Source organism: Saimiri boliviensis, chromosome 12, assembly GCF_048565385.1.
Source record: "Saimiri boliviensis isolate mSaiBol1 chromosome 12, mSaiBol1.pri, whole genome shotgun sequence".
NCBI classification, from domain to species: Eukaryota; Metazoa; Chordata; class Mammalia; order Primates; family Cebidae; genus Saimiri; species Saimiri boliviensis.
Genome location: NC_133460.1, coordinates 6657740 through 6685612, shown reverse-complemented (window position 1 = coordinate 6685612; position 27873 = coordinate 6657740). Strand labels below are relative to the sequence as shown.

At 51.1% G+C, this 27873-nt stretch overlaps 2 protein-coding genes across 6 annotated transcripts in view; one reads left to right on the top strand and one right to left on the bottom strand.

The window, feature by feature from the left end:
- The window catches only part of ALG1 (ALG1 chitobiosyldiphosphodolichol beta-mannosyltransferase), a 58445-nt gene that overhangs the window by 14295 nt on the left and 16277 nt on the right, over positions 1-27873 (top strand). For 3 of the 5 annotated variants that reach the window (XM_039477865.2, XM_003928499.4, XM_039477866.2), the window contains one exon: positions 48-2988. In XM_039477865.2, the coding sequence (XP_039333799.1) occupies positions 48-179 (132 nt within the window). In that variant the 3' untranslated portion in view covers positions 180-2988. Of the gene's footprint in view, positions 1-47; positions 2989-27873 lie in introns of those variants that run through there. The other 2 variants (XR_012512681.1, XR_012512682.1) reach the window with 1 other exon arrangement.
- Positions 688-14535, bottom strand: EEF2KMT (eukaryotic elongation factor 2 lysine methyltransferase). The gene is made up of 8 exons (XM_003928500.4): positions 14381-14535; positions 12221-12283; positions 10250-10330; positions 8896-8997; positions 6295-6428; positions 5953-6218; positions 4642-4791; positions 688-1352 (listed from the first exon to the last, which is right to left on the bottom strand). The coding sequence occupies exons 1-8, from the start codon at positions 14474-14476 to the stop codon at positions 1252-1254; spliced, it is 993 nt and encodes a 330-aa protein (XP_003928549.1). The 5' UTR covers positions 14477-14535; the 3' UTR covers positions 688-1251.

Here is a 27873-nt window from a genome sequence, read left to right as displayed (position 1 = left end):
GGACAGGCGATGAGGTAAGTTCTGCTCTTTTTTTTTTTTTCCTGCAGATGCTTTTCTCAAACTTTCCTGATCCTGCGGGCAAACTAAACCAGTTCCGGAAGAACTTGCAGGAGTCGGAGCAGCTCCGATGGGATGAGAGCTGGGTGCAGACCGTGCTCCCTTTGGTTACAGACTTATGACCCTTGGGCCAGAGGCTGAAACCCCACGACCCCTGCTGCCCTCCCTGCAGCTGCTTCCCAGAGCCTCAGGGCAAACCCTTTCGAGCAGCAGCTTCCCAGTGGTCAGAAGCTGAAATGACGGCAGTTTGGTGAATGAAGGGATTCCGTGGCCCAGGAAGCTGTGGTCGGCCCTGATTTGTGGAGGCTCGGAAACACTTCCTCTCTTCCGTTCTTCATGTCCCATGCTCCTGCTAGCTGCTAGCGTGTTCCTGTTCTGTGACTTCCCCGTGACCTCTGCAGTACTCCTCGTCCTGCGTTTGGTCTCCAGGCTCTGCTGTGTTCCTAACGTCTTGATTCCTGTCTTGAAAACAAGCACCCGCTGCACGGTAAGCCCAGAGACATGGCAGCCACTGCAGGTGTGGCTCTGTGAGGAACTGAGTGTCCACGTCGGGGGACATCATACTTGATACACACGTCTTTATTTGCACAGAGAAAATCCTTTTCTTGGAGCCAGAATTTTCATGTCTGATTTATGGTGATTTTCTTTCTTTCTTTCTTTTCTTTTTTTTTTTTTGAGACGGAGTTTTGCTCTTGTTACCCAGGCTGGAGTGCAATGGCGTGATCTCGGCTCACTGCAACCTCTGCCTCCCAGATTCAAGCAATTCTTCTGCCTCAGCCTCCTGAGTAGCTGGGATTACAGGCATGTGCCACCACACACGGCTATTTTTTTTTTTTTTTTTTTTGTATTTTTAGTAGAGATGGGGTTTTCACCATGTTGGTCAGGCTGGTCTTGAACTCTTGACCTCATGATCCACCTACCTTGGCCTCCCAAAGTGCTGGGATTACAGGCGTGAGCCACTGTGCCTGGCCTGTTGTGATTTTCTTAAGAACTAGAACTGCTGGCAGAAAGGGGGCACGCACAGGCTTAGACAGCTGATACCTTACTAGAAGACAATCTGTGGTTCCCGATTTGGAATTTAATATTCTTCAGACATTCCAGTCCAATGAAAGTTTTATCCACTTCCCCATATAAAAAATCTTCCCACAATAGCAACTGGATTCTCAGAAGCATGCTCGAAAGCGTGTGTGAGGCCTACAGTGTGAGTTTCAGAATTGCCATCTCCAAGTGCTCTTCGTAGGGAAACAGTTTCTGGTCGTGACGAGGTTCCGCTTCCCACGTGATCCCGGCCCGGCCTGCAGACAGAGCACATGTGTTTCAGGATGGCGGTGTTTGGAACCAGGACATGAGTTTATTGTGTGGGGCTGCAAGGACAGGCCTGGCGAGGGGTGGGAGAATGGTGTCCAAGTCAGTTAACTTGGTTCACTGGTTCCCAGGCCCACCCAGGTAGCTAGAATTGGTCTCCAGGGTGGGACCAGGTATCTGGTTTTGCATAGAAGTGGCTGGCAGCAGATGCTTTGCCCCTCTCCGCTCTCTGCCCATGTTCTCCCTGGCACTTGGAACTGCTGGACAGAAGCAGAGGTCTGAACTGCATCTACCTGGCTGCTCAGCTAGCCTACTCTTCACAAAGCTTAGAAAGCGGTCGGGCGCAGTGGCTCAGGCCTATAATCCCAGGATTTTGGTAGGCCAAGGTGGGCGGATCACCTGAGGACAGGAGTTCGAGATCAGCGTGGCCAACATGGTGAAACCCCATCTCTACTAAAAGTACAAAAATTATGCAGGCATGATGCTGGGTATCTGTAATTCCAGCGACTCGGGAGAATGAAGCAGGAGAATCGTTTGAACCCAGGGGGCAGAGGTTGCAGTGAGCTGAGATTGTACCATTGCACTCCAGCCTGGATGATAGAGCAAGACTCTGTCTCAAAAGACAAAAACAAACCCACAAAGCTTAGGAGGGGTTTGTGTTCTTATCAGCACAGATGTATGAAGAGCCATTAGCCAGAATGATTTTTTTTTTCTCTGAGATCCGATCTTCTTCTGTCACCCAGGCTGGAATGCAGTGGCACAGTCCCTGCTCAGCACAGCCTCAACTCCTGGGCTCAAGCAATCCTCCCACCTCCCAAGTAGCTGGGACAACAGGTGCATGCCACAATGCCAAACTTTATTATTTTGTAAAGCTGGGGTCCTGAAAGCATGGCCTCAAGTGATCCTCCTGTCTCAGTCTCTTTTTGTTTTTGGAGACAGTTTCACTTTGTTACCCAGGCTGGAGTGCAGTAGCACAATCTCGGCTCACTGCAACCTCCGCCTCTTGGGCTCAAGTGATTCTCCTGCTTCCGCTTCCTGAGTAGCTGGGATTACAGGTGTGCATTGCCACACCCAGCTAATTTTTGTATTTTTAGTAGAGACAGAGTTTCACCATGTTGGCCAGGATGGTCTCGAACTCTTGACCCCAAGTGATCTGCCCACCTCGGCCTCCCAAAATCTCAGCCTCTTACAGTGTTGGGATTATAGGCATGTGACATTGGACCTGGGATGGTTTTCAATCACAGTTTTTTTGTTACAAATGGAAAATTTTATAAAATATTTCTAAAAATGATATAGTATAGACATAAACATGTAGCAGTCTCTATAGTCCTGCCAACCAAATATGGCACCTGTAACTGGTGTGTATCAAGGATGTCCAATCGTTGGGCTTCCCTGGGCCACACTGGAAGAAGAATTGCCTTGGGCCACATATAAAATACACTAACACTAGCAATAGCTGATGTGCTAAAATTAAAACAAATCACAGAAGAACCCTTACAGTTTTAAGAAAGTTTACAGATTTGTGTCGGGCTGCAGGTTGGACAAGCTTGCTCTGTATTCTAGATTTTCCCCTAGAGTTACCTGAGGTAGAGATGGTTATTGTAATAAATGGTGTTTTGAGAGGAAGTCTTGCTGTATTGCTCGTGGCCACAAACTCCTGGGCTAAAGCCATCCTCCTCCGCCTCGGCCTTCTGAGTAGTTGGGAATACAGGTATTCACCACCATGTGTGGCTGACTATTATTACTTTTTAAACAAAAATGGGGCCGGGTGCGGTGGCTCATGCCTGTAATCCTAGCACTTTGGGAAGCTGAGGTGGGAATATCACCTAGGGTCTGGAGTTCGAGACCAGCCTGGCCAACCTGGCAAAACCCCGACTCTGCAAATAAATACAAAAGTTACCTGGGTGTGGTGGCACACGCCTGTAGTCCCAGCTACTTGGGAGGCTGATCTGGGAAGATGGCTTGAACTTGGGAGGTGGGAGGTTGCAGTAGGCCGAGATGGCACCACTGCACTCCAGCCTAGGCAAGACAGAGCCAGACTCTCTTAAAAAAAAAAAAAAAAGTGTGTGTGGTGCTTCTATGTGCTATTTGGAACTGGTTTTTCACTTAAAAAAATATTGCAGGTATTTTTTCACATAAGTATCTGAGAAAAGACTTCCTCGCCGCCCCCCCCCCACCCTTTTTGAAATAGGGTCTTGATTTGTTGCGCAGGCTGGAGTGCAGTGGTGATATCATGGCTCACTGCAGCCTCCACCTCCTGGCTCAATCCATCTTCCCACCTCAGCCTCCCAAGTAGCTGGGGCTATAGGCACGCACCACCATGCCCGGGTAGTTTCTATGTTTTGTGGAGATGGGGTCTCACTATGTTGGCCAGGCTGGTCTTGAACTCCCGGGCTCAAGTAGTCCTCCCGTCTCAGCCTCCTGAAGTGCTGGGATGACATCCCACGCCCTGCGCCTGGCTGGCCTCCTGTGCGAGGCTGTGCAGAACCCTGTCGTGGAGCCCAGTGTGGCTTTGTGTGCTGACTTGTTCGCTGGCTCTGTAGTTAATTGGTTGCCTGACGCAGGCCCTGTGTCATCCGTGCCTCTGTGTGCACGTGGCTGCCGGGAGGGGCTCTGCTGAGGAGGGCGGAGGCAAAGGCTGGTGGCACTGGGGGGTATGGGTGTCGTGTGGAGGTGCGAGAGCCAGGCGGCCTGGCTGCAGTCTGCAGGAGCTCAGGGGTCACTTGGCCTCCGTGTGCCCTAGTCTCTGCAGGTGAGATGAGACAGTGACAGCACACCCTCAGGTGCTGACGCTGACATGTCAGGTCTGAGGACAGCGGTTGGCCCATGACGGGGCCGGTTCCCCTTCTCTAGTCACCCTGCCCGTCTTGCACCAACGGGGTGCTCACAACAGTGGCATGGTGGATCCGCCTGCACAGCCTGGGGTGCTCTGGGGTCCTATAGGCCACAGCCTTGTCCAGCCCCTGACTCCGACTGCGTCTCCCGCCACCTCCATGTTATAGAGGGGGAAGCCGCGGCCCAAGGGCTTAGGGAAGCCTGCTCTGAAGCACGCAGTAGGACTGCTGGGCTCAGACCCTCCCTCCCTGTGCTGAGCTCCCTTCCTCCTGCCCCAAACCACCCATCCCCCAAGCCCTCCCTGCTCACTGGCCTCCGCTCAAGTTCCCTGCATGACATGGGGGTGTGGGACATCCTAGCTGTTCCTCAGTGCCCAGTTCTTCCACTGCAGTCCTGCAGGGATAGCTCGTGGTCCTGCAGGCCCAGGCAGGCGTTGGGGCTCACCTAGCTCGGTGGTGAACAGCTGGCATGTCTCTGGGTTTCGGACGGTGAAGGCCACGTAGACCTCAGGTGCCCGCTGGTGCTCGCGGCAGGCAGCCAGCCTCTGTAGGACCCCGACCAGCGACAAGATGGCCTCTGGGCAATACAGCACGTCTATGGCAAAAGCTTCAGGTTACTGAAAGGGACTGGCGGAAAGTTCCAGGTCATGCTGACCACGGCAGCAGGGCGAGGCCAGAGAGGCAGCGGTCATAGGAAACCGTGAGATGCCATGTGACCATTTGTGCCATTAGATGGAAAAGCAATTGCCTGGATGAAAAAGGAGAACCCTTGGGAGAGAAAGCTGCCAAAGATCGAAGCAAAAGAAAAAATCCCAGGACTCCTCGTATTCCTTAAAAAACCAGCTCTGGTTCTCAGCCTATCTAGAGGGCTTTGAATGACGAGAAGCCTGACTCTGCCATGGATATTGTGTTTCAGGCGTCTGCTGATTTGTTTGCTGGCTTTCAGGGTGGGCCTGTGTCCCTGGCCACTGCTGGGCCTGTGGTTTTCAGGGCTGGGACCCAAGACCACAGGCAGAGTACTGCTTGACCAGAAAGGGGACTGAGTGTGCTGGCAGGGCGAGGGATTTTCAGTGGCTCAGCCAAACGCCACCTTCTCTCAAGGGCCCCGACCTTGTCCCAGAAGTGGTTATTTTCCTCCTGTGGCCTCTGAAGGTCATAGGGCATGGCTCTGGGACAGAGCCAGCCAGGGCTACAGGGATGGAGCCGTGTGGTAACGACTGTAAGGGGAGTTTGCCTGTCTCCAACAAGAGGGCTGTGGCTTTTATTATTATTTTTTTTTGATACGGAGTCTTGCTCTGTCACCCAGGCTGGAGTGCAATGGCTTAATCTTGGCTCACTGCAACTCCCACTTCCTGGATTCAAGCAATTCTCCTGCCTCAGCCTCCCAACTAGGTGGGATTACAGGTGCCCGGCCCCTGGCTGGCCAATTGTTGTATTTTTTAGTAGAGACAGGGTTTGGCCATGTTGGCCAGGCTGGTCTTGAACTCTTGACCTCAGGTGATCCACCCCCCTCAGCCTCCCAAAGTGCTGGGATTACAGGTGTGAGCCATCGCGCCCGGCCTAGGGCTGTGGCTTTAAGGTCACCTTAAGAGGCACCCCTGTCTGCTGATGTCACCCCGGAGGCCCAGAGTGATTCTTCTGGAAGCCCCCTCATGCCCATGTGCTACAGCATCCCCTGTTCCCTCTTCCCAGAGCCTGGAGCTGGGTGGGGCTGTGAGGACACCACCTGTGTAGGGTGCCTGGGGCTGGGCATTACCTGCGGCGATGACCACGTCTGGCTGGAAGGCAGAGAGCTGAGGGACTGTTGCGACATCCCAGTCCAGCTGTGCCACTGTCACCCTGGGGCTGTCTGAGTTGGCAGTGACGTCTGCCCCTAATGAGAGGCCGTTGAGAAGGACATTCCGTCGGAGCTGCTCGAGGACCCGGCTGTGACAGTCGCTGAAGATGTAAGCCCGGGGATGGCACATCTTGCAGATGGCCAGGCCTGTGAGGCCGGCGCCACTGCCAAGCTCTAGGACAGTCCTGGTGGGAGGAAAGGGGACCGTGTCTGCGACTGCACCAGCCTGCCTTGGTGTCCTGTCCTGTGCCCCGAGGTCACCTGTGAGTGAAGGCTGCCGGGTTCTCGATGGCCCATTCTGCAAGGTAGAGGGCGGCGTCCCATGTGACCAGACCTGTGGTGCCGTGGGAGATGATGGCTGTACTCTCGGAGAGCGTGACTGAGCCTCCCAAGGGCTGCGCAGAGAGAGGGTGAGAGAATTAGTCCAGCGATCAGAAGACAAGCGGCTTGGAAGACAAATAGCCATCCACCACATGGCCAAATAAACCATGGTGGGACCAATCACTACTCAGCAATGAGAACACCGGCAGCTTGCATGGGCCTCAGGGCATCACGTGCGAAAGACGCCCATCTCAGGCCATACACGGCATGATTCCATTCATCGAACAATCCTGAGATTAAGGAATTATGGTGGTGGAACCCAGTTCAGTAGTGGCCAGAGGCCAGGTGTGGCTATGGAGGTGTGGCTGCCTTGCAATGATTCAGTATGCTATGTGTTTCCTTTGTGTGGTTTTCTGTATCTGTGTTTCATATCTTTTTCTTTTTTTGAGATGGAGTCTTGCTATGTCACCCTGGGTGGAGTGCAGTAGTGCGATCTCAGCTCACTGCAACTTCTCCCTCTCAGGTTCAAGCGATTCTCCTGCCTCAGCTTCTGGGGAGTAGATGGGATTACAGGTGCCTGCCACCCTGTCCAGCTCATTTTTGTATTTTTAGTGGAGATGGCATTTTACCATGTTGGCCAGGCTGGTCTCGAACTCCTGACCTCAGGTGATCCACCTGTCTTGGCCTCCTAAGGTGCTAGGATTACCGATGTCCCTCTGGCTGTTGTGTGCTGTGTGGACTTTTGTGGGACAAGACCAGTCAGAAGTCCTCGGCGTTTGCTCAGGCCAGCAGAGCGTGAGAAGGAAGTGCTGTCCTGTAATGCCTATCTGTCAAGTAGTTTTTTATTTTTGAGATGAAGATTCGCTTTGCTGCCCAGGCTGGAGTGCAGTGGCGTGATCTGGGTTCACTGCAACCTCCACCTGCTGAGTAGCTGGGACTATAGGCGCCCGCCACCACACCTGGGTAATTTTTGTATTTTTAGTAGAGACGGGGTTTCACCGTATTGGCCAGGCTGATCTTGAACTCTTGATCTCGTGATCTGCTTGCCTCAGCCTCCCAAAGTGCTGGGATTACAGGTGTGAGCTACCACACCCAGCCCTGTCAAGTGTTCTTTGAGGACTGGGCACTGTGGGTAACCCCCCAGTGGGCACTGAGGAAGGAGAGCTGTGCAGACCTCAGGCACAATTAGTGCCTGAAGTATAACTTCCTGCTTACTTATATCTAGCTTATCTATGTAATTATACTTAGTTCCATAGAATCTTATATGTAGCTTATCTATGTAACCATCCTTAGTTTTATATAATCTTTCTGTGTAATCATGTCATGGATTGTAGTTAGAGCTGTCCTACTCATTTCATGCTGATTTATATAATCCTTCTAGATAACCATGTAGTAGTTTGTAGCAGGAGGAATGCCTAGAGCAGTGGCAGAGCAGAAACAGTACATGGGAAAACAGCCAGGCCAGGACAAGAACGGAAGACCCAGGCGGTAGCGCCCCTGCCTGAAAGGGCACACGCTGTGTGGCAGGTCAGGGCCTAGACGGCAGCACTCAGTACCCGTGCATGGCCAGCGTGGAGCAAGAGTTACTCCCCTGAAAAGGAGTGGCTGTACCTCGCATTCAGTTCTTGTGGAAAGTGGGCCTCAGGCCCGAGATCCCCGAACAACCGAGGGAGAAGAACCCCTCTGGTGTGATCGCGCCACGGCGGCTGTACACCCTGTCAGCTTTGCTCGCTACTGTGCTGGCTCAAATCCTCCTCCTATAAGGTATCTTAGAGAAGGGCACACTGCCAGCTCCCACTGCACTGGTTTATGGCATCCTTCTGTAGGCATCCTGTGAAGTCTCCAGCGCCCAGATAAGAAGTGTTGTGCACGGCACTTGTTGCACACAGCTCACCTCCTTGCCTCGGTGGCCTAATGGGGGTGGACCCCTTTTTTTGTACACGACCCTCTACTACTGTGCACGGCACAGCCCCCTACTGTGCATGGCCCACCTCTCTAACTAGGTGACCTAATGGGGTGGCCCCCTCGCTTGGTACTCACGTGATTATGTCTGCCCTATCACTAAGCCTATAGATGATCTCATCATGACCCTTCCCCCGTCTCGTACCTAATAAATACAGATGCTTCTGGACGTTCGGGGCCTCGCCTGTCTCCGCTCGTAGGTGGTGTGCCCCCCACCCCCAAGCCCAGCTGCTCTTTTCCAGTCCTTCTGTGTCCTTTTTCTTTATTTCTCGATCCTGTGACTCAGCACAGCAATAGGGAACACCCCACGACCCTGTGGGGCTGTGGCCCTATAGGGCACAAGGTCCTTGTGAAGCAGGTAGTGTGTAGCACGTACGGGACAAATGCCCAACATCCCCACTACAGATGCTGTTGTCGAAGTGCTAGATGTACAGACAGAGAAACTGAGGCTGAAGGAGCTTAATGGACCTCATGTGTAAGAATGGGTGAGCCAGGATTTGAGTCGACACTCATGTTTTCACTTGTCTCTGCAGGAAGGGTGTCTGGCCTGTGATGGGGAGGAGGGTGCCCTTCTCATACCAGCAAATAGCTCCGGTGGCCCTGGGTGGACTCCTTGGCCATCAGGATCTCCGCTAGTGCCTCGTACAGCTCGTCCAGAGGGTCCATGTGGACAGCCTCGTGCTGGGGGGCAGACAGAGTGAGAGTTTATTTGCTTCCATTCTAATCTGTATAAATGGCCAGATGATTTTCACCGAGTTTGGAGGGGAGATTTGGGATGGACTGGCATAACACTGGCCAGTTGGCATATAAAATACTTTGCTGGGTGTGGTAGTGTGGGCTGATAGTCCCAGCTACTCTAGAGGCTGACATGGGGGGACTGCTTGAGCCCAGGAATTCAAAGACAGCCTGGGGAACAGAGACCTTGTCTCCAAAAGTAAAAACATAGTTCACTTGGTAGGGAAGCCTGGATGGGCGGGCCTTCAGTAAGAGGTGTTGAGAGGGTAGGGTTAGGTGTAGTCTAGGGCTGCGGACAAGGATTCTGTGAGAGCCGCCACGTGACCATGACAGAGGAGAGTGTGGATCAAAGGTCCCAGATGGAGGAAAACAAAAGGTGCTTTTTTTTTTTTTTTTTTTTTTTGGAGACGGAGTTTTGCTCTTGTGGCCCAGGCTGGAGTGCAATGGTGTGATCTCAGTTCACCGCACCCTCTGCCTCCCGGGTTCAAGCAATTCTTCTGCCTCAGCCTCCTGAGTAGCTGGGATTACAGCCATGAGCCACCATGCCTGGCTAATTTTGTTTTTTTTTTTAGTAGAAATGGGGTTTTTCCATGTTGGTCAGGCTGACCTCAGGTGATCTGCCTGCCTCGGCCTCCCAAAGTGTTGGGGTTACAGGCGTGAGCCATCACGCCCGCCAAAAGGTGCTTTTAAGTGAGCTCAGGCAGAGTCACAAAGAGGGTGGCCCACACTGCAGGGCATAGCCGCCAGCAGGCTGCTTGTCCACGGCTGGCCCCATCCTGCACTTCATGGGCAGCAGCATGGTGCACTTTTTTTGTTGTTGTTGAGACGGAGTCTCGCTATGCACCCAGGCTGGAGTGAAGTGGTGCAATCTCAGCTCATTGCAACCTCCCTCTCCTGGGTTCAAGCAATTCTCCTACCTCAGCAGCTGCTGTGGAAACCCCAGGAGGCAGAGTGAGGGAGAGAGAGACCCTGGCCTCCCCTTCTGCCCGCCCTGCGCTGCCTCCCGTCGGTCACACCAATGCAGCCAGTTGCCTGGGGAGGCCCCTGCCATGCCAGGGTTTGGAGAGCAGAACCAGGGCCCCTGGGAAGGACCAGGGCTCCAGCACGCAGGGTGCTGGAGGGAACCCTTCCTGGGAGCCAGCCAGGTCCCTGCTTGGTGGCCATACTGGCTACTGGGCGGACACTGCTTGTAACTGACCTTTTTGATGAGCTCTGAGAGAAAGCACCAGGCATACTTGACTGATGGCGGGTGCTTCACACACAGGGGATGCTTCACGGTCTAGGGCAAAGGACAGAATGTTGGTTGCTGGGGAGACCCGTCTTCAGTCTCCTATGAGCTTCAAGCAAACACAGCAGAGGCCAAACTCCAGAGTACCCCATCCCTCAGCAATCCTGAACGCTGGATGGACACAGCGTTCTGGCCCCAGGCATCCTTCTCGCATCTGAAAGTTTGTCTTAAGATATAAGCCGTTTCCTAAAAATGTTTCCCCTGCAGCAGCGCAGGCCATGACAGCATTTCTAACGCTGATTCTGAGCAAGAAAACGGGGCATGTGGGTCCAAATCACCTCCCTCCCAGGGGAGCCAGCGTGAACCAGAGTTTGCAGTAAGGACAGTCGCCGACTGTCTGGCTCCATGGAAGAGGCGGGAAGGCCCACTCGGCACCTGCTGTCTTGGAGCGTGTGTGTCTCTGGAGACACGACAGAGGGGGAGGGGACTCTCAGGGTGACACTCGAGCTAAAGTCAAGAGAAGTCAAGTGCAGGATGAGTGAGTTCCAGATAGTGGGAACAGCCGGTACAGGGTCCGAGGTGGCCAGGGCCTGGCACCTGGGAGGGCAGAGGGACTGCTGCAGCGTGAGTGAGGACGGGTGGCAAAACAGGCGCCTGGAGGCAGAGGGAGGGCACGGTCACAGCGCCTGCTGGCTGGGAGGGATGCAGATTCTGCCCAAGGGCAGTGAAGTACCTCACACAACACACGGGCCGTTCAGGCTGGTGCTGGATTTTTTATTTTTTTGATAGAGTCTTGCTCTGTTGCCCAGGCTGGAGTGCAGTGGCACGATCTTGGCTCACTGCAGCCTCTGCCTCCCAGGTTTAAGCCATTCTCCTACCTCAGCCTCTTGAGTAGCTGGGCCTACAGGTGTGCACCACTACGCCCAGCTAATTTTTATTTTTAGTAGAGATGGGGTTTTGCCATGTTGGCCAGGCTGGTCTCGAACTCCTGACCTTAGGGATGATCCACCTACCTCATATTCCCAAAGTGCTGGGATTATAGGTGTGAGCCACCGCGCCCAGCCGGGTGCTGGGTTTTAAAGCAGCTCTACCTACATCTCATGCTCCACTACCTACGAGGGCGAGGCTCAGAGCGGGCTGCGGGATAACTTCAGGAATCTCCATGCTCGTGGCCCTGCCCTACTGGATTGCCCTGAAAGTCTTTCCTGCTGTGGCTGCACCTTTTCCACATGGATAATCTTGGTTCACCTCTAGCTCCAGAATTCTTAACCGGGGCTCCTAGGATGGGCTCGGTGGTTGGGGGTGGAGGATGTCTGGCTCCCCTGAGTTTGTATGCAAAATGTATTCTTCTGACACGCTTCTTTCTGGGAGGGAGTCAATTGCTTTGACTTTTCAGAAGGGCTCATGGCCCTTCGGAAGGTGAAGACCCAGGGTGCAGGGTGATCTGTACTTGGTCCACAAGGCCAAGGTCAGACTGTGGCTGGGCTGGGTGGCGATCCTGCCTCTCACCTGCACGCAGGTGCACTTGAATCCAAAACCTCCCCTGGGCAAAGCAAAGGCCTGTCTAGGTCTAGAAGAGAGACAGTAGTGGGCAGGACAGGCCTCATGAATGCAAAAAAGAAAGTCTTTGAGCATAAACGCTAGAAGCTGTTTTGCAACTGTCATCTCTGTTTTTGCTGTGGATGGTTTAAAAAACATTCCCTAGATTCCCTCCTCTCATGCAGACTTTTGTATATTCTGATGTCTTTGTCCAAGTCTTAGAAAACAAAAGAGCTGGAGCTGTCGGAGGTGCTGACACCCACCTGCAGTGGTGACTCAGTGGTTCTGTTCTTTGAACAGGGGTGTTTTTAAAGGGTACAAGCACACCCGTGGTTCTTCTGGCAGGTCTTCCTGGGAGAGTCAGGAGGCTGGGTTATGAGTCCCAGGAACTCGGGTTCTTACCTTCTGCAGAATATCCCGCAGCAGCTCAGAATCTGATGAGTCTCTTAATTCTGCTTCTAAGCTCTGTGTGGAGGGGAGAGAGAGAGAAATCTCAAGGGCGTATTCACAGGAACATGAAACACGCAATAGAATGTGTTGGCAAAGCGCTAAGTGATCTCTCCCTGGGGATGTGGAGCCAGCTGGAAGTGGACGCCACGGCACCCGAAAGCCTGACCTTCACATGTCGCAGGGTACACCTGGATGAGTCACAAGAAGACTGACTCTTGGTCGCATTAGTCTTGGTTACTTAGCCGCCACCCGGGTCACGGGCCAGCTCTGTGGTTGCACTGGTCAGCCAGGAATTAGCAGCGGAGCCAGGGCACCAAGGTTTGATGGGCTTGCCACCTGAGTTAAAGTGGAAAGGGAGAATGTGCCCATAGCAGCCTGGGTTATGCTGTCATCTTACAGGGGTCTGGAGAAAGCAGCAAGCCGAGGCTCTCGAGTTCCGCAGACTGTCTCAGCGTTATGTGACACAGAGCAAGGACCTGGCCCTACCTAGTACCCTTCTTGGACCTGTTCTCCCCCACTGCTGGCCCATCCCTGTTCACTCCACTGCAGCCACTCTGGCCCCCTTGCTGTTCCTCAACCACAGCTGGCTTGTTCCCACCACAGGGCCTTTGCATATCCTGTTACTCCCCAAGCCCTTCCCATGGCCGGCTGCTTCACCACTCAGGCCCCAGTTCAAATGTCACCTCTTTGGGGAAGCCTTCCCTGATTTCCCTACTTTGGCGACTCTTCTCCCCATTTCCTCCATTCACCCTCTTCTTTTTTTATTGGCTTTAAAGCCACTCTCATCTGGCGTTTTCTTGTTTATTCATTTATTTGTTGATTCTCTGGCTCTTCTATGCAAGCAGAGCCTCATCTGTCATGGGTACTGCTGATCTCTGGGGCCTGGCTCCTGGAAGGCATTTATTAAATATCTGGAGACTGAAAAAAAGCGCTAGCTAACACCGAAGACTGAAAAAAAACGCTAGCTAACACCGAAGACTGAAAAAAACGCTAGCTAACACCGACATGCAATTACCATGAGCTAGGCACTGATCCGCAGCCTTTTGTACTCAACCCTGATAACAACCCTTAGAGGGGAGGTATCATGATATCCCCTATTTTACTAATAAGTAAACAACAGCACAGAGAGATGCAGTCACTTGCCCAAGGCCACACAGGGTCAGGATTCGAAGCAGGTAGACTGTGTCTCCTGGGTCTGTACACTCAACTACTGCACTCTAAGCAATCTCTGGCCAAATGTGAGTGATAAATAATAGTACCCATCTCGTGGGTGTCGAGTGCGAGCCTACGTTAGCATTCAGCGTGGACATGTGAACAATTACAGTCAATAGTGAGTGGAGACCTATGATGCTATTATGAAGGTTTCCATTTTGGGTTAGAAATGCACATTTTCCTCCAGACCAGAAATGATCCCTGAATGCTAAATGGAATAACAAATGATTAAGCACCACCCCATAAGATGGGGTGGACCCAGGGAGGAATATACATCCAAACTGACTCATCCCAGTGAGCTCACCGCACATGAATTACAAATGAGGCCGGGTGCATTAAGCCCCTGTGTTGGCAGAGAGGCTGCTGCCTGCCGTGCACCTGTGCTGAGAACGGCAGGTCTCCAGGGCGACGGGAGGCCAGCCCCTTCTCTGTCTCTTCCATCACAGGCCTGAGAGCCTCAGCGCCTGGGCAGATTCTGTGCAATGCTCGATATGCAGATGAGAACACTGAGGCACGAGGGACAGCCTGTGACCCGGTCGCCACGCTCAGGAGAACGTGGTTTCCCGCGGTCCTGAGAGCACTGACTTTTTAGAATGGGCGAGGGCAGCTGTGTCCCAGTGACCAGAACGACACTGGCTTTAAACAGTGAGAAACATCGTGAACTGTACCCGACCCCGAGCGCGCGTCTGTCACTCGCAAGGCCGTAGAGACTCTCCCGGCCTCGTCAGCTCGCGGTGCGGGAGGGGTGCGCGCGGCTCCGGCGAGGCCCCAGGGACAGGGACCAGGACGCGCGGCCCTGACCTGCTGGGGCCTGGGCACTCACGTGGCAGGAGCGCCGGGGGCTTCAGCACAGAGACCCGTCCCGTCTGCCCCTGGACTCCCGCGCGCCCTGCCGCCCACCTGCCAGGGGAAGGAACGCAGTCCGCGCGCGGCCAGGAAGCGGCGCTCGAAACTCCGTAGCAGGAGTTCGGTCCCAGCGCTCTCCTTGGGCGCCATGACCCGGGCGCGGCCGCGGCGTCGCCGGGAGACTCGGCGGAAGTCCTGGGAGTTGAGAAGGCGGGCCCGGGACAGTGCGCGGGGGCCGAGAGGCGGGCCTGGGGCGGGGCCAGGATGAAGGACATGAGGGCGGGGCCGGGGCGGGGCCAGGATGAGCGTCTGAGGGCGGGGCCCGGGGTGGGGCCAGGACGAGCGTCGTGGGGGCGGGCCCTGGGGCGAGGCCAGGATGAAGGACATGAGGGCGGGGCCGCGGCGGGGCCAGGATGAGCGTCTGAGGCCGAGGCCCGGGTTAGGGCCAGGATAAGCGCCGTTGGGGTGGGTCCTGGGGAGAGATCAGCTTGGCGGGTCCTGGGGCTGGGCCATGATAGGGAAATCCTGGAAGCGGGGCTTCAGAAGCGTCCAAATTGGAGGCATCCTGGAGGCGGGGCCTTGCGTGGGGCCAGGTTGACGGTCCTGGAGGCGGGGATTAGGGCGCGGCTAAACGATCATTGCATCCAGGAGGCGGGACTCGGAGCAGAGCCCTGTAGACAGATCTTAGGACCGGGCCAAGGGCAGACTTAGAGAAAGGCGCAGGAGGCGGGACCGCCCGGGGCGGGGCGTACACTAGGTCTTAGTACGTGGTCGTGCGCGGCTCGGGTTCTGGGAGGCGGAGCTTAGGGACAGGCCGAGTCCGGGCTGCGGGCTGCGTTCGGGAGGCGGGCCGTGGGGCATGGCCAGGCCCTGCTCGGGTTGTGGGAGGCGGAGCTTAGGGACGGGCCAACACGAGAAGGGGCCCGGCTGCGGGATGCACTGAGGCGAGCTCTGGGGCGTGGCCAGGCGCTGCTCGGGCCCCTCCCCCGGGAGGCGGAGCTTAGAAAGGGGCCGGCGTGGGGCGGGGCCCAGGTCCTGGGAGGCGTGTCGGGGCTGGGCTCAGCGGCCGAGTGGCAGCTGGGGTCGGGGTGGGGCCGAGACTGAGCGAGGGGTCCAAGGTGTGGCTCAAGTTCGTGAAGTGTTACCTGGGGAGGGCTTGAGGCAGGCCGGGAGCGGGGCCGTGGTCGGACCCCAGGATGAGGAGCTTCGGGCGGGGCCGAGTCCGGTTTTGGGGCCCGGGAGGCAGGGCCGGTTAGGGCCAGGGTCCTTGGGGTCGTCGGGTCGGACCTTGGGCCGACCTAATTACCCTCGCAGTTACTGCGTCTGCAGGAAGGTCTTTTTGGCAGCGGCCAAAGGGGCGCGCGATTCGGTCCGGGAGGACTTATTCTAGCCCCTCCCTATCAGCGCCAGCCCTCTGGGGCCCTGCGGGAGGGAGCATTCCCCCTGTCCCCCAGCCTTTGGAGCGTCACTCAACAAGCCATTTGTTCAGCAAATACTTATTAAGCGCCTACGATGTGCCTGGCAAGGGAGATGTAACAGTGAGAAAAACCAGGTGTGGTGCAGGCCCTCCAGGGGCTCAGGGGCTCGTGGGAGAAGTAGACATTGAAGTAATTATCACACAAATAAATATACAAGTACAATAGCTATATCTGCCACGAAGGCGAGCACACAGAGCTAGGGGGGCTTCCAGGAGGAGGTCTGATCTGGCAGGGAGAGGAATCCGAGGGAAGAGGAGGAGCTAGCTCCTGCAGGTTGGGATGGGGGTGGTGGTGATAGGGAGGTGGGGACAGAGTGGAAAAGAACAGCAACAAAGACCCGTAATTATATTAGTTTAAAGTGATTGTGTCTTGATTTGAAAGGCAGGGCAGTTAGCAACACAGTTCAAATTTCAGTACTGCCCCCGAAATCTGAACTGCGTTCAAAGTCTAAAACGTTTACCTTAGCAAATCCCTGATAAAACTCCATTTGGAAGAGTCCTGAGAGCTAATTTGTTAAATATACTTGCAGAAGGTAGATGAGGAGACAGATTAAATCTTATTACCCCTTTCAGATGAGAGGCACTTGAGCCCTGCTCAGCTATGAGAATAAGAGAGGGGAATTAATTCTAATTGAATACAATTGTTCTCTCCTATCTGTTGTTCCCCACCAGAACCAAATGAGCACAAGATCTGACAAAGAAAAAAAAGAGGTTCATCTTTTATTTCCCAAACACTTTCATTTAAATAAAGAGGATGGGATGTGGTTATTGTTGTGTTTTTAGACAGAATCGACGGTTTCTGAGTCTCAGATGTTGTTACATATGCTCTCTCAGTCCCTATATCCTGAGATGAAGTCACCTGAGAATCCACAGTTAGCAAGTCCTAACCAGGGATGGGTCTGGGTGCTTAAGGAAAGTTGGCTTCAGAACTGGCCTGGCGGCACTGCTTTGCTTTTGTTGTTTTGATCGGCTCTCTGCCTGCAGGAGACAAGGACAAGCAATGGGAACAGGTCAGTTACACTCATAAATCCTGGGCTTATTTTATGAACTCACTTAATAGCTATTAATTGTCTTTCCTCTGAGGAGCAAAAGGACATAATATGGTCAATGCCATAGTAAGTAACACTATATGATGTTACCCTAAAATATTAGTAAATCTAGGCTGGTTCGGTCTTTTCTGATGCCATAGATGGGAAGCAGATTGAGGAAGGACCCTAGCAGACCAAAGAACTCAGCCATGCACAGAGAAGAAATCTTTTTTTTTTTTTTTTTTTCGCTTTTTTTGCCCAGGCTGGAGTGTGATGGCATGATCTCAGCTCATCAAAACCTCTGCCTCCTGGGTTCAAACGATTCTCCTGCCTCATCCTCCCGCAGAGCTGGGATTACAGGTACCCACTGCCACGTCCAGCTATTTTTGTATTTTTGGTAGAGACGGGGGTTTCTCCATGTTGGTCAGGCTGGTCTCGAACTCCCGACCTCAGGAGATCTGCCTGCCTCAGCCTCCCAAAGTGCTGGGATTACAGACATGAGCCACTGCACCCGGCTGAGAAGAAATCTTTGTCTTGGTGTGCGGGCCCTGTAGAGGTACAAAGGTCATCTGTCTTGGATCTGAACCTTCAAGGATCAGGGCACCGAAGGGATTTTTAATGTCACGTGGATCTCACAGGTAGGGTGTGTTGAGGTGCAAGTGAAGATTAGGATGGATGCTTAAAACAAAAGGTAAAATTCCAGGTGGCGTTGCTCTGGAGAGCAGCATTAGGACAGTTTGGTTTCAGTTACAGTGAAGAGGGAGACTCAGGCATCTCAGATCAACTTCCCTTTTCTTAAGACTGTAAACTTCCCCTTTTCATTCCTAAGATTGTGAACCTAAGCCCTTTTCATATGTAATTCCTAAGACTGTAAACAGAAACCCTTTTCATATGTTAAGCTATGAACCTAAGATTCTTCCACGTGTAACATCTAAAGTATAAGCCTATATAAAGAAGAAACCTTCTTTTGTTAGGGCGAGCTTGGATATTAGGCAAATATGCCACTTGGTTCCCGGCCGAATAAACTCCTTCCTTCAATATTCGGTGTCCAAGAGATCTGTTTCCCACGACCGCTCCTGCAACAACAAGAGTGGGTGTATATGTGCCAGAACTATGGTAAAGATTCAACTTGTGGCTTTGACGCTTTCTTTAATAAGAGTAATAACAACCTAAGGCATTTTAACGGTATGGAATGGTTGCCTTTTAGAAATTAAGCTGTGGGCATGGAAGTTCAATCAGTACATTGAAGTTTTTCTTTATCTCTCCTATGGTAAATGGTTGCTGTAGAAAAGGACCAATTGATTTCTTTCTAGAACATTGCTTCAGGGTGTAGAGACCTTTATAGGTCATGTTTCAACTTACAGAAAATTTTTATAGTTCAAATATAAATTACGTTCAATGTGGACTTTGTAATAGAATTTAAGGTTAAGTAAAGTTTCCACTGTCCTTAGGCTGTTTGCAGTGTTCAGCAGGCCCCATGATATCGAGATGGAAGCTATTAAAGTAGGGGATTGGTAGGGATGGGCAGAGGAAGGGATACAGGCAGCTCAGGCTAATGATACATTGATTGAGATGTAGAAAGAGGGCCAGGTATGGGATAATGCCTGTAATCCCAGTGCTTTGCAAGAGGATCACTTGAGGTCAGGAGACCAGCTTGGGCATCAGAGTGGGACCTAATCTGTACAAAAAATAAAAAAATTAGTTGAGCATGGTGATGTGTGCCTGTAGTCTCAGCTACTTGGGAGGCTGAGGTCAGGGGATCCCTTGAGCCCAGGAGTTTGAGGCTGCAGTGAGCTATAATCATACCACTGTACTCCAGCCTGGGTGACAGGGTGAGGCCCTGCCTCAAAAAAAAAAAAAAAAAAAAAAAAAAAAAAAGGAATCTCCTAAAAGATAAATTGGAAATCTTAATCCTTGGTACCCAGGAATGTGACCTTATTTGGAAATAGGGCTTTGTAGATGTAATCAAGTAATGATGAGTTATACTGGATTGGGGTCTGCAGCGGGGGCAGATGGAATGACTGGTGTCCTTATAAAAGAAGAGAATGAGGGCCGGGCATGGTCCTCGTTCCTATAATCTCAGTGCTTTGGGAGGCTGAGGTGAGCAGATCACTTGAGATCACGAGTTCGAGACCAGCCTGGCCAACATGGTGAAACTCTGTCTCTACTAAAAATACACAAAGTAGTCGGGCGTGGTGGTAGGTACCTGTAATCCCAGCTACTGGGGAGTCTGAGGCAGGAGAATCACTTGAACCAGGGAGGCAGAGGTTGCAGTGAGCCAAGATTGTGCCACTGCACTCCAGCCTGGGTGACAGAATGAAACTCCATCTCAAAAATAAAATAAAATAGGAGAATGCCAGGTGAAGACAGAGACACAGAGAGAAGGCAGCCATGTGATGGGAGAGCAGAGATTGGAGGGATGTCTCTATGAGGAACACTGAGCATTGCTGGCAGCCACCAGAAACCAGAAGAGGCGAGGAAGGATTCTCCCCAGCAGGTTTCAAAGAGAGCGCAGCTTGGCCACCACCTCGATTTTGGACTTCTAGCATCCAGGCCTGTGAGACAATACATTTCTGTTGTTTTCAGCCGCGTGAGGAGCCCTTGTTGTTGTTGTGGTTGTTTTTGTTTTTGGAGATGGAGTTTCGATCTTGTCCCCCAGGCTGGAGTGCAATGGCATGACATCAGCTCACCCCACCCCATTGCACTCCGGAGTCCGCCTCCCAGGTTCTTGCGATTCTCCTGCCTCAGACTCCGGAGTAGCTGGGATTACAGGCACGCACCACCTCGCCCAGCTAATTTTTGTCTTTTTAGTAGAGGCGGGGTTTCACCATGTTGGCCAGAATGGTCTCAAACTCCTGACCTCAATGATCCGCGTGGCTCGGCCTCCCAAAGTTCTGAGATTACAGGCGTGAGCCACTGAGCCTGGTCTTGTAGTTGGTTTTTTAGACTGGGTCCCACTCTGTCATCCAGGCTGAGTGCAATGGTGCCATCTCAGCTCCTGCAGCCTCGATCCCTGGACTTAGGTGATTTTGCCACCTAAGCCTCCTGAGTAGCTGAGACTACACACTTGGCTATTTTTTGTATTTTCTGTAGAGACAGGGTCTTGCTATATTGCCCAGGCTGGTCTTAAACTCCTTGGGCTCAAGCCATCTGCGTGCCTTGGCCTCCCAAAGTGCTAAGATTACAGGCATCAGCCACCATGCCTGGCCACCCCTGTTAAAAAAGAAAGAATTTCAAGATGATGATGGCAGATTATTAAACCACGATGGAGACTCTTCTGCATCCCTGTGGGACTGTCCAGGTTGCATGCCCATGAAGCTGGCCCTGGCTGCTGGGTTATCAGAGTGCTGGGCCTGCTGTGGCATGTGGTGAGGAGTTGTCATGGGTTATCACAAAGTACGATGATTAACTGTGGAAGACCCAAAGACCACTCACTCCTTTTTCCGACGCATGGCTGTGTGGTCACATTTAGCGACACACAGAACCGTGAGAGCCTCTGTGACAATGCCGAGCCAGATCACTGCATCTTGCAGAGCAGATGCCCTCTGTACCTCCACTGCTGTTACAAAACCGGAGGGTTTTTAATTGCTTGATTATTAAGAGGCTGTTCTGGCTGCTCCTGGTTCCCTGGGAAGTTTCCCATCTAGCCGCTAGTGAATATTAATTATGGAAATGAAATGTACATTTAACCCAAGAAAATGCTCACTGTAGAGAAATCTCACAGGGCAAGTCGTTGAAAGCCGATTTACTAAATGACCTCTTCCCCAAATGATCCATTTGCCTAATGACCACTTTACCAAATGATCAATTTGCTAAAAGACAATTCGCTAAAAATCGGTTTGTGGGATGTCCTGCTTCTCAGTAACTGACAGTCAGACGCAGCTTATCCCAGGCTCCTGACGGGATGTGGGACAGGGGAGGGGCTACAAAATAGTAGCAAAACTCCCAAACTCAAAAAGAACAAAAATCCTCTGTAATTTGGTGAATTGGTCATACATTTAATTAGTTTTCTACAAAAGGGTCTGCTTCCTGTATGTTCACAAAGAGATCATGGGCAGTGGCTTACAAGAAGACAAAGGGGCAGGGTGAGGTGGCTTACGCCTGCAGTTTCAGCATTTTGGGAGGCTGAAGTGGGTGGATCATGAGGTCAGGAGTTTGAGACCAGCTTGACCAACATGGTGAAACCCCATCTCTACTAAAAATACAAAAATTAGATGGGTGTGGTGGCAGGTGCCTGTAATTCCCAACTACTCAGGAGGCTGAGACAGGAGAATTGCTTGAACCCGGGAGGCAGAGGTGGCAGTGAGCTGAGATTGTGCCACTGTACCCCAGCATGGGCAACAGAGCCAGACTGAGTTTCAAAAAAAAAAAAAAAAAAAAAAAAAGACAAGAAAGGATGTCTATTACCTTGCCCTCCCCAATTTTTCTGTTTTTTTTACCCAGGCTGGAGTGCAATGGCGCAATCTCGGCTCACCGCAACCTCCGCCTCCTGGGTTCAGGCAGTTCTCCTGCCTCAGCCTCCTGAGTAGCTGGGATTACAGGCACGTGCCACCATGCCCAGCTAATTTTTTTTTATATTTTTAGTAGAGACGGGGTTTCACCATGTTGACCAGGATGATCTCAATCTCTTGACCTCGTGATCCACCCGCCTCAGCCTCCCAAAGTGCTGGGATTACAGGCTTGAGCCACCGCGCCCGGCTTAATTTTTCTGTTTTTTAGAGACAGGAATTAGAGTGCAGTGGTGCAATCATATCTCACTGTAGCCTCAAACTCCTGGGTTCAAACGATCCTCCTGCCTCAGCCTCCCCAGTAGCTGGGTCTTCAGGCATGTGACACTACATTCAGCTAATTCTTTGTAAAGACAGGGTCTCACCATGTTGCCCAGGCTGGTCTCAAACTCCTGGCCTCAAATGAGCCTCCTACCTTGGCCTCCCAAAGTCCTGTGATTACAAGTGTGAGCCTCTGTGCCCAGCCCATTACTCCTTTTTGTGTGTAATTGCTCTAAGCACTTTCAAGATCACTGCACAGTATCTAAGTGTCTCCCGGCAGAAGAAAACATAGCCAAAAGAAGGAAGCAGCGAATTCTCAGAGATGATTTTATTCTTCCTTAATATCACCCAGATCGAGAGGTTTGAAGTCTTAAGAATTTGCAGTCTCACTCCAGACTCTCCCCTTTTTTCGGCATCACGTGGAACAGCAGTGTTTTGCTCCTTCCCTATGAACAGCTTTCTGTGGTGCTGAAGGAGGGCTGATTTCCGTATCTGGAAGGGGCATCTTAGGGGCAGACTGTGCACAGTAATTTCCTGGGGACCGGACAGATTACAGCCTGACTTTTTCCATAAAGCGCTTTCCCTTTGCCCCAATGTACTATGTAAAATATTCCCAGCAGGTTGAGGGATTCCCTACCTCCCCTGCTGTCTGCTTCGAGCTGCTGGCATCTTGTTCCTAGGACTCCAAAGCTGCTGGCAAAATGATTGTTCTGCTTGAATCCCCTCCTCCCCACCATGAGACCCCTTTTTGATTTTTTTCTATCTCAGGACAGAGCAGACTATGCTGGCAGTTTTCTGGCGGCTGCTTTAGTATCTCACCTGGCTGCTGGTTGTAAGAGTTCACCAGCATTTCCTGGGTGACTGCGAGGGAGCAGTTGTTGGGGTTGGGGGGTGACTCTCAGGAGCTTATACACCAATGGGTAGGTGTGGATGCTGTCAAAAGGCTCGGCCAGGAGATTCTTCTTGAACTCTGGCCCGAAAGCTCTGAATATGGTCTTCATATCCATAAGGACATTATCAAAGCCATGGTTGCCTTTGTTGAAATACATTATAATTCTCTAAAAAGTAATAACAATAAAAAAAGCCATTTTTGATTGCAATCCCCTGAAAGAAAACTGTCCCTTAGTTAATGTCATGCTTGTCAGATCCATGAAATCTTTGAAAATTTAAACTACAAGGGCCGGCTGGGCGCGGTGGCTCAAGCCTGTAATCCCAGCACTTTGGGAGGCCGAGGCAGGTGGATCACAAGGTCGAGAGATCGAGACCATCCTGGTCAACATAGTGAAACCCTGTCTCTACTAAAAATACAAAAAACTAGCTGGGCGTGGTGGCGCGTGCCTGTAATCCCAGCTACTTAGGAGGCTGAGGCAGGAGAATTGCCTGAGCCCAGGAGGCGGAGGTTGCGGTGAGCCGAGATCGCGCCATTGCACTCCAGCCTGGGTAACAAGAGCGAAACTCCGTCTCGAAAAAAAAAAAAAAAAAAAAAAAAATACAAGGACACTGTTCTCTGTGGTGGGGCAGCGAATACCAAGGATTTAAAGATCTTTAAGAAAGAGAAGGTGCTGGGCGCAGGCTCACACCTGTAATCCCAGCACTTTAGGAGGCCGAGGTGGGCACCTGAGGCCAGGAGTTGGCGACTAGCCTGGCCAACATGGTGAAACCCTGTCTCTACTAAAACTATACAAATTAGCTGGGCCTGGTGTCAGGTGCCTGTAATCCCAGCTACTGGGGAGGCTGAGGCTGGCGAATCGCTTGAGCCTAGGAAGCAGAGGTTGCAGTGAGCCAAGATCACACCACTGTGCTCCAGCTGTGTGTGATCTTGGCAAGACTCTCAAAAAAAAAAAAAAAAGAGAAAGAGAATGTAGAAAGCGTACCCATTGGAAAAAGAAGAAAGATAATAATTGTACTGATGGTAATAATAAGCTCAAACATATAGAGCTTACTATGTAGCATGAATTGTTCGGAATGCTTCATAAATACATGTTAACTCCTTTACCCTCATGGCAGCCCAGTAAGGCTGCCATTCCCCATTTTACAGTTGGGGAAACTGAGTCACAGAGCTCATATGCACTGAATTATCAGGAGCAAATGCTAGATCAGGTAATTGAACCCAGGCAATCTGGTTCCAGAGCCAAATACATGTATTTTTATGGTATAGAAAGATACATACAATTTTAAGGGGAAGGTGGGGCAGGATGGGATCAGGACTCTGGGTAATTGCTTGGGAAATGCCACATAGCTCTCTTGTCTGTCCTTCTTTTCAAGTGATAAAGTAATGTCCATCACAACACTTTTTTTTTTTAGAGACAAGGTCTGGCTGGAGTACAGTGATACAATCATAGCTCACTGCAGCCTCAAATTCCTGGGCTCAAGCAATCCTCACCTCAGCCTCCCAAGGAGCTGGGACTACAGGCCCACACTACTATGCCCAGCTAATTATTTTTATTTTTATTTTTAAAGAGATGGTGTGTGTATGTATGTGTGGGGGGTCTCGCTTTGTTTTCCAGGCTGGTCTTGAACTCCTGGCCTCAAGTGCACCTCCTGCCTCAGCCCCACAAAGTTCTGGGATTGTAGGCATGAGCCACCATGGCCAGCTACAATACCATTTATTTTTATTTTAGACCAACAGATATTCTAGCATGTAAGAAATGTGGGCCAGGCATGGTGGCTCACACCTGTAATCCCAGTACTTTGGGAGGTTGAGGCAGGCAGATCACTTGAGGTCAGGAGTTGGAGACTGGCCTGGCCAACATGGTGAAACCCTATCTCTACCAAAAATACGTAAATTAGCTGGATGTGGTGGCATATGCCTATAATCCCAGCTACTTGGGAGGCTGAAGCATGATAATCGCTTGAACACAGGAGGTGGAGGTTGCGGTGAGCCGAGATCACTCTGCACTCCAGCCTGGATGACAAGAGCGAAACACCGTCTCAAAAAAAAAAAAAAAAAAAGAAAAAAGAAATGTGATGCTCTTTATATCGAGAGATTGGTCTAACATTTGGCCTGGCGGATACAGAAATTGCCTGTCTGCTCAGCTCTGGTTGAAGAAACCAGTCAACTGTCTCTGAGGCTGTGGGGTGGCCCATCAAGAATGAATGCCCTTGGCCAGGCCCGGTGGCTCACGCCTGTAATCCCAGCACTTTAGGAGGCTAAGGCGCATCGCTTGAGGTCAGTAGTTCAAGACCAGCATGATCAACATGGTGAAACCCTGTCTCTACAAAAAATAGAAAAATTAGCTGGGTGTGGTGGCACATGCCTGTAATCCCAGCTATTCAGGAGGCTGAGGCAGGAGAATCACTTGAACCTGGGAGGCAGAGGTTGCAGTGAGCTGAGATCTCACCACTGCACTCTAGCCTGGGTGACAGAGCGAGACTCTGTCTTCAAAAAAGGAAAAGGAAAAAAAGAATGCATGTCCTCATAATGGCCTCAAGCACCTCGTCCCTGAAGAGAGACAAGGAACGCCCACTTTGCTCTGTGCTATGAAGCAGGCAGGTGGACGGAACTCTGAGAAGTGGATTCAGTGAGAGGCATTGACCCATAGGAGTTTCTGCCTCATGGTCAGTTCAGCAGAAACTGAGCACAGCTTCCGGTTCCCCCGAACTATCTGGTTGGTCAGTGGGGAGCGTTCTTGTCTCGTTAAATGTCCTCACGCTACTCTCAAGCTATTATGTTACAAAACGTCATGAACCAGGTGTACGGATAGGCCAGGTGACTGTGATATTTCTCCTTGGCAAAGCCTTAGTTATGGGTGTGCGATTGGTGTGCCATTAATCACAGTGTTCTGTGCCACTTGAGGGGTAAAATATACCTTATGTGGTAAATGGTTGTATTTTACCATGACTATTTCCACCCACTTTAAACAGTAACTCCATGAGATTTCTCATACCTTTTACACTCTGAAGATGCAACAAGCTAGCGTGAAGCAAGCTGCAGACTTAATTAGCACATTTGACTCCTGTTCCCAGCAAGACTCTTCAAGCTGTACCTGGGGCAGTCTTCCTTCACACGAGGCTTATTATTTTTTATTTTTTGAAATGGAGTTTCACTCTGTCGCCCAGGCTGGAGTGCAGTGGCGTGAACTTGGCTCACTGCAACCTCTGCCCACCGGTTTCAAGCAATTCTCCTGCCTCAGCCTCTAGCCTCCCACCATGCCTGGCTAATTTTTGTATTTCTAGTAGAGACGGTGTTTTACCATATTGGCCAGGCTGGTCTTGAACTCCTGACTTCAGGTGATCCACCCACCTCAGCCCCTCAAAGTGCTGGGGTTACAGGCGTGAGCCCCACCACATCTGGCTATAGCATCATTTAAACTTTGTTTCTGCCATGAGTTGTTAGTTGGTTGTTAACATAAAACGGACCACCTCATTTAAGTCTGAGAGTTACCATTGATTTTTGTGGGTTTTTTTTTTTTTAAGGCTTGTTTTTAAATTGTTTTTAAAATTTTGAAACAGGATCTTGTTCTGTTGCCCAGGCCAAAGTGCAGTGATACAATCTTGGCTCCCTGCAGCCTCAGCCTCCCGGGCTCAAGCCATCCTCCCAGCTTAGCTTGGCGAGTAGCTGGGACTACAAACACAAGCCACCACGGCTGGCTGATTTTCAATTTTTAATTTTTTTTTTTTTTTTTTTTTTTGAGATGGAGGCTTGCTCTGTCACCCAGGCTGGAATGCAGCGGTGCAATCTCGGCTCACTGCAACCTCCGCCTCCCGGGTTCAAGCGATTCTCCTCCCTCACCCGAGGCGCCTGCCACCATGCCTATTTTAAAAATATGCCAGATATAGGTGAAGGGGAGGAAGGCAGCAAACCATGCTGCCATGTGTGTCCCTATACAACAATCTTGCATGTTCTTCACATGTACCCCCAAAGCTAAAATGAAATAAAAAAACTTTTAGTTGTAATGGTGTTTCACCATGTTGGCCAGGCTAGTCTGGAACGCCTGACCTCAAGTGATCCACCCACCTTGGCCTCCTGAAGTGCTGGAATTACAGGCATTAGCAACCACGCCTGGACTAATTTTGAAAGTTTTCGTAAAGACAGGGTTTTGTCATGTTTAGGCTAGTCTCGAACTCCTGGGCTCACATGATCCTCCTGCCTTGGCCTCTCAAAGTGCTGCGATTACAGGTGTGCCCCTTATGCCTGGCCCTTAAAGCTGCTTTTTAATAACAGCTTTATTAAAAGATAATTCACATACCGTACAATTTACCCACTTAAAGTGTACAGTTTGGCAGGGTGTGGTGGCTCACACTTATAATCCCAGCACTTTGGGAGGCAGAGGTGAGAGGACTGGTTGAACCAAGAGTTTGAGACCAGCCTGGGCAACATGGCAAAATCCTGTCTCAACCAAAAACACACACAAAAATTAGGCGGGCATGGTGGCATGTGTCTGTAGTCCCAGCTACTCCAGAGGCTGAAGTGGGAGGGTGCTTTGAGCCCAGGAGGTGAAGGGTGATGTGAGTTGAGATTGCGCTACTGCACTCTAGCCTGGGCAACTGAGCCAGACCGTGTCTCTAAATAAAATAAAATAAATAAATAAATAAATAAATAAATAAATAAATAAAGTATATATGTGATTCAGTGGTTTTTAATATATTCAGAGTTGTGCAGCCATCACCACCGTCAAGTTTAGAAATTTTCATTACCCCCCAGAGAAACCCTGTGCCCATCAGCAGTCACCCCTCATTCCCCCCTGAGTAACCCTACCCCTGGCTCCTGGCAACCACTAATCTACCTTCTGTTTCTTTGGATTTTCATATTCTGGGTATATATAAAAATAGAATCACCTAATATCTGTCCTTTAGTGTCTGGCTTCTTTCACTTAGCCTAATGGTTTCAGGGTGTACCTAGGTCGTAGCATAGATCAGCCCTCCGCTCTATATTTTCCCTGAATAATGTTCCATCGAATGGGTAGACCGTATTTGTTTGCCCATTCATCTGTTGTTGATGGGCATTTGTGTGGTTGCTACCTTTTGACAATTATGAATAATTCTGTTGTGAGCATCTGTGTGTGTCTTTGTATGAACAGGCTTGGATATTTTTTGATATGGGTAAAGGAGAACCGGCCTTTGTGGTGAACTTTTTGGTGGTCATTGCATGCTGTGTGTAACGATCAGCCACGCAGGATTGGGGGCAGCCCTCAACCTTATGTGTCTTTCTTTTTTTTTAAAAAAAATAGGGTCTGTTTCTGCTGGCCAGGCCAGAGTGCAGTTGACACAGGGCAGGGTAAGCCTGAAGTGGAGCATAGCACATGAGGGTTCTTGGCTTTGCCCAGGAAAGAA

Bases quoted from the DNA above. Each gene is read 5' to 3' on its own strand.
- EEF2KMT (XM_003928500.4), bottom strand. From the start codon at position 14,476: ATGGCGCCCAAGGAGAGCGCTGGGACCGAACTCCTGCTACGGAGTTTC. The intron at 6,219-6,294 runs GTGACCTCGGGG...TCCTCCCACCAG, and splicing joins CCGGCAGCCTTCACTCACAG to GACTGTCCTAGAGCTTGGCA. The intron at 4,792-5,952 runs GTAATGCCCAGC...CTTTTGCCATAG, and splicing joins AGACGTGGTCATCGCCGCAG to ACGTGCTGTATTGCCCAGAG.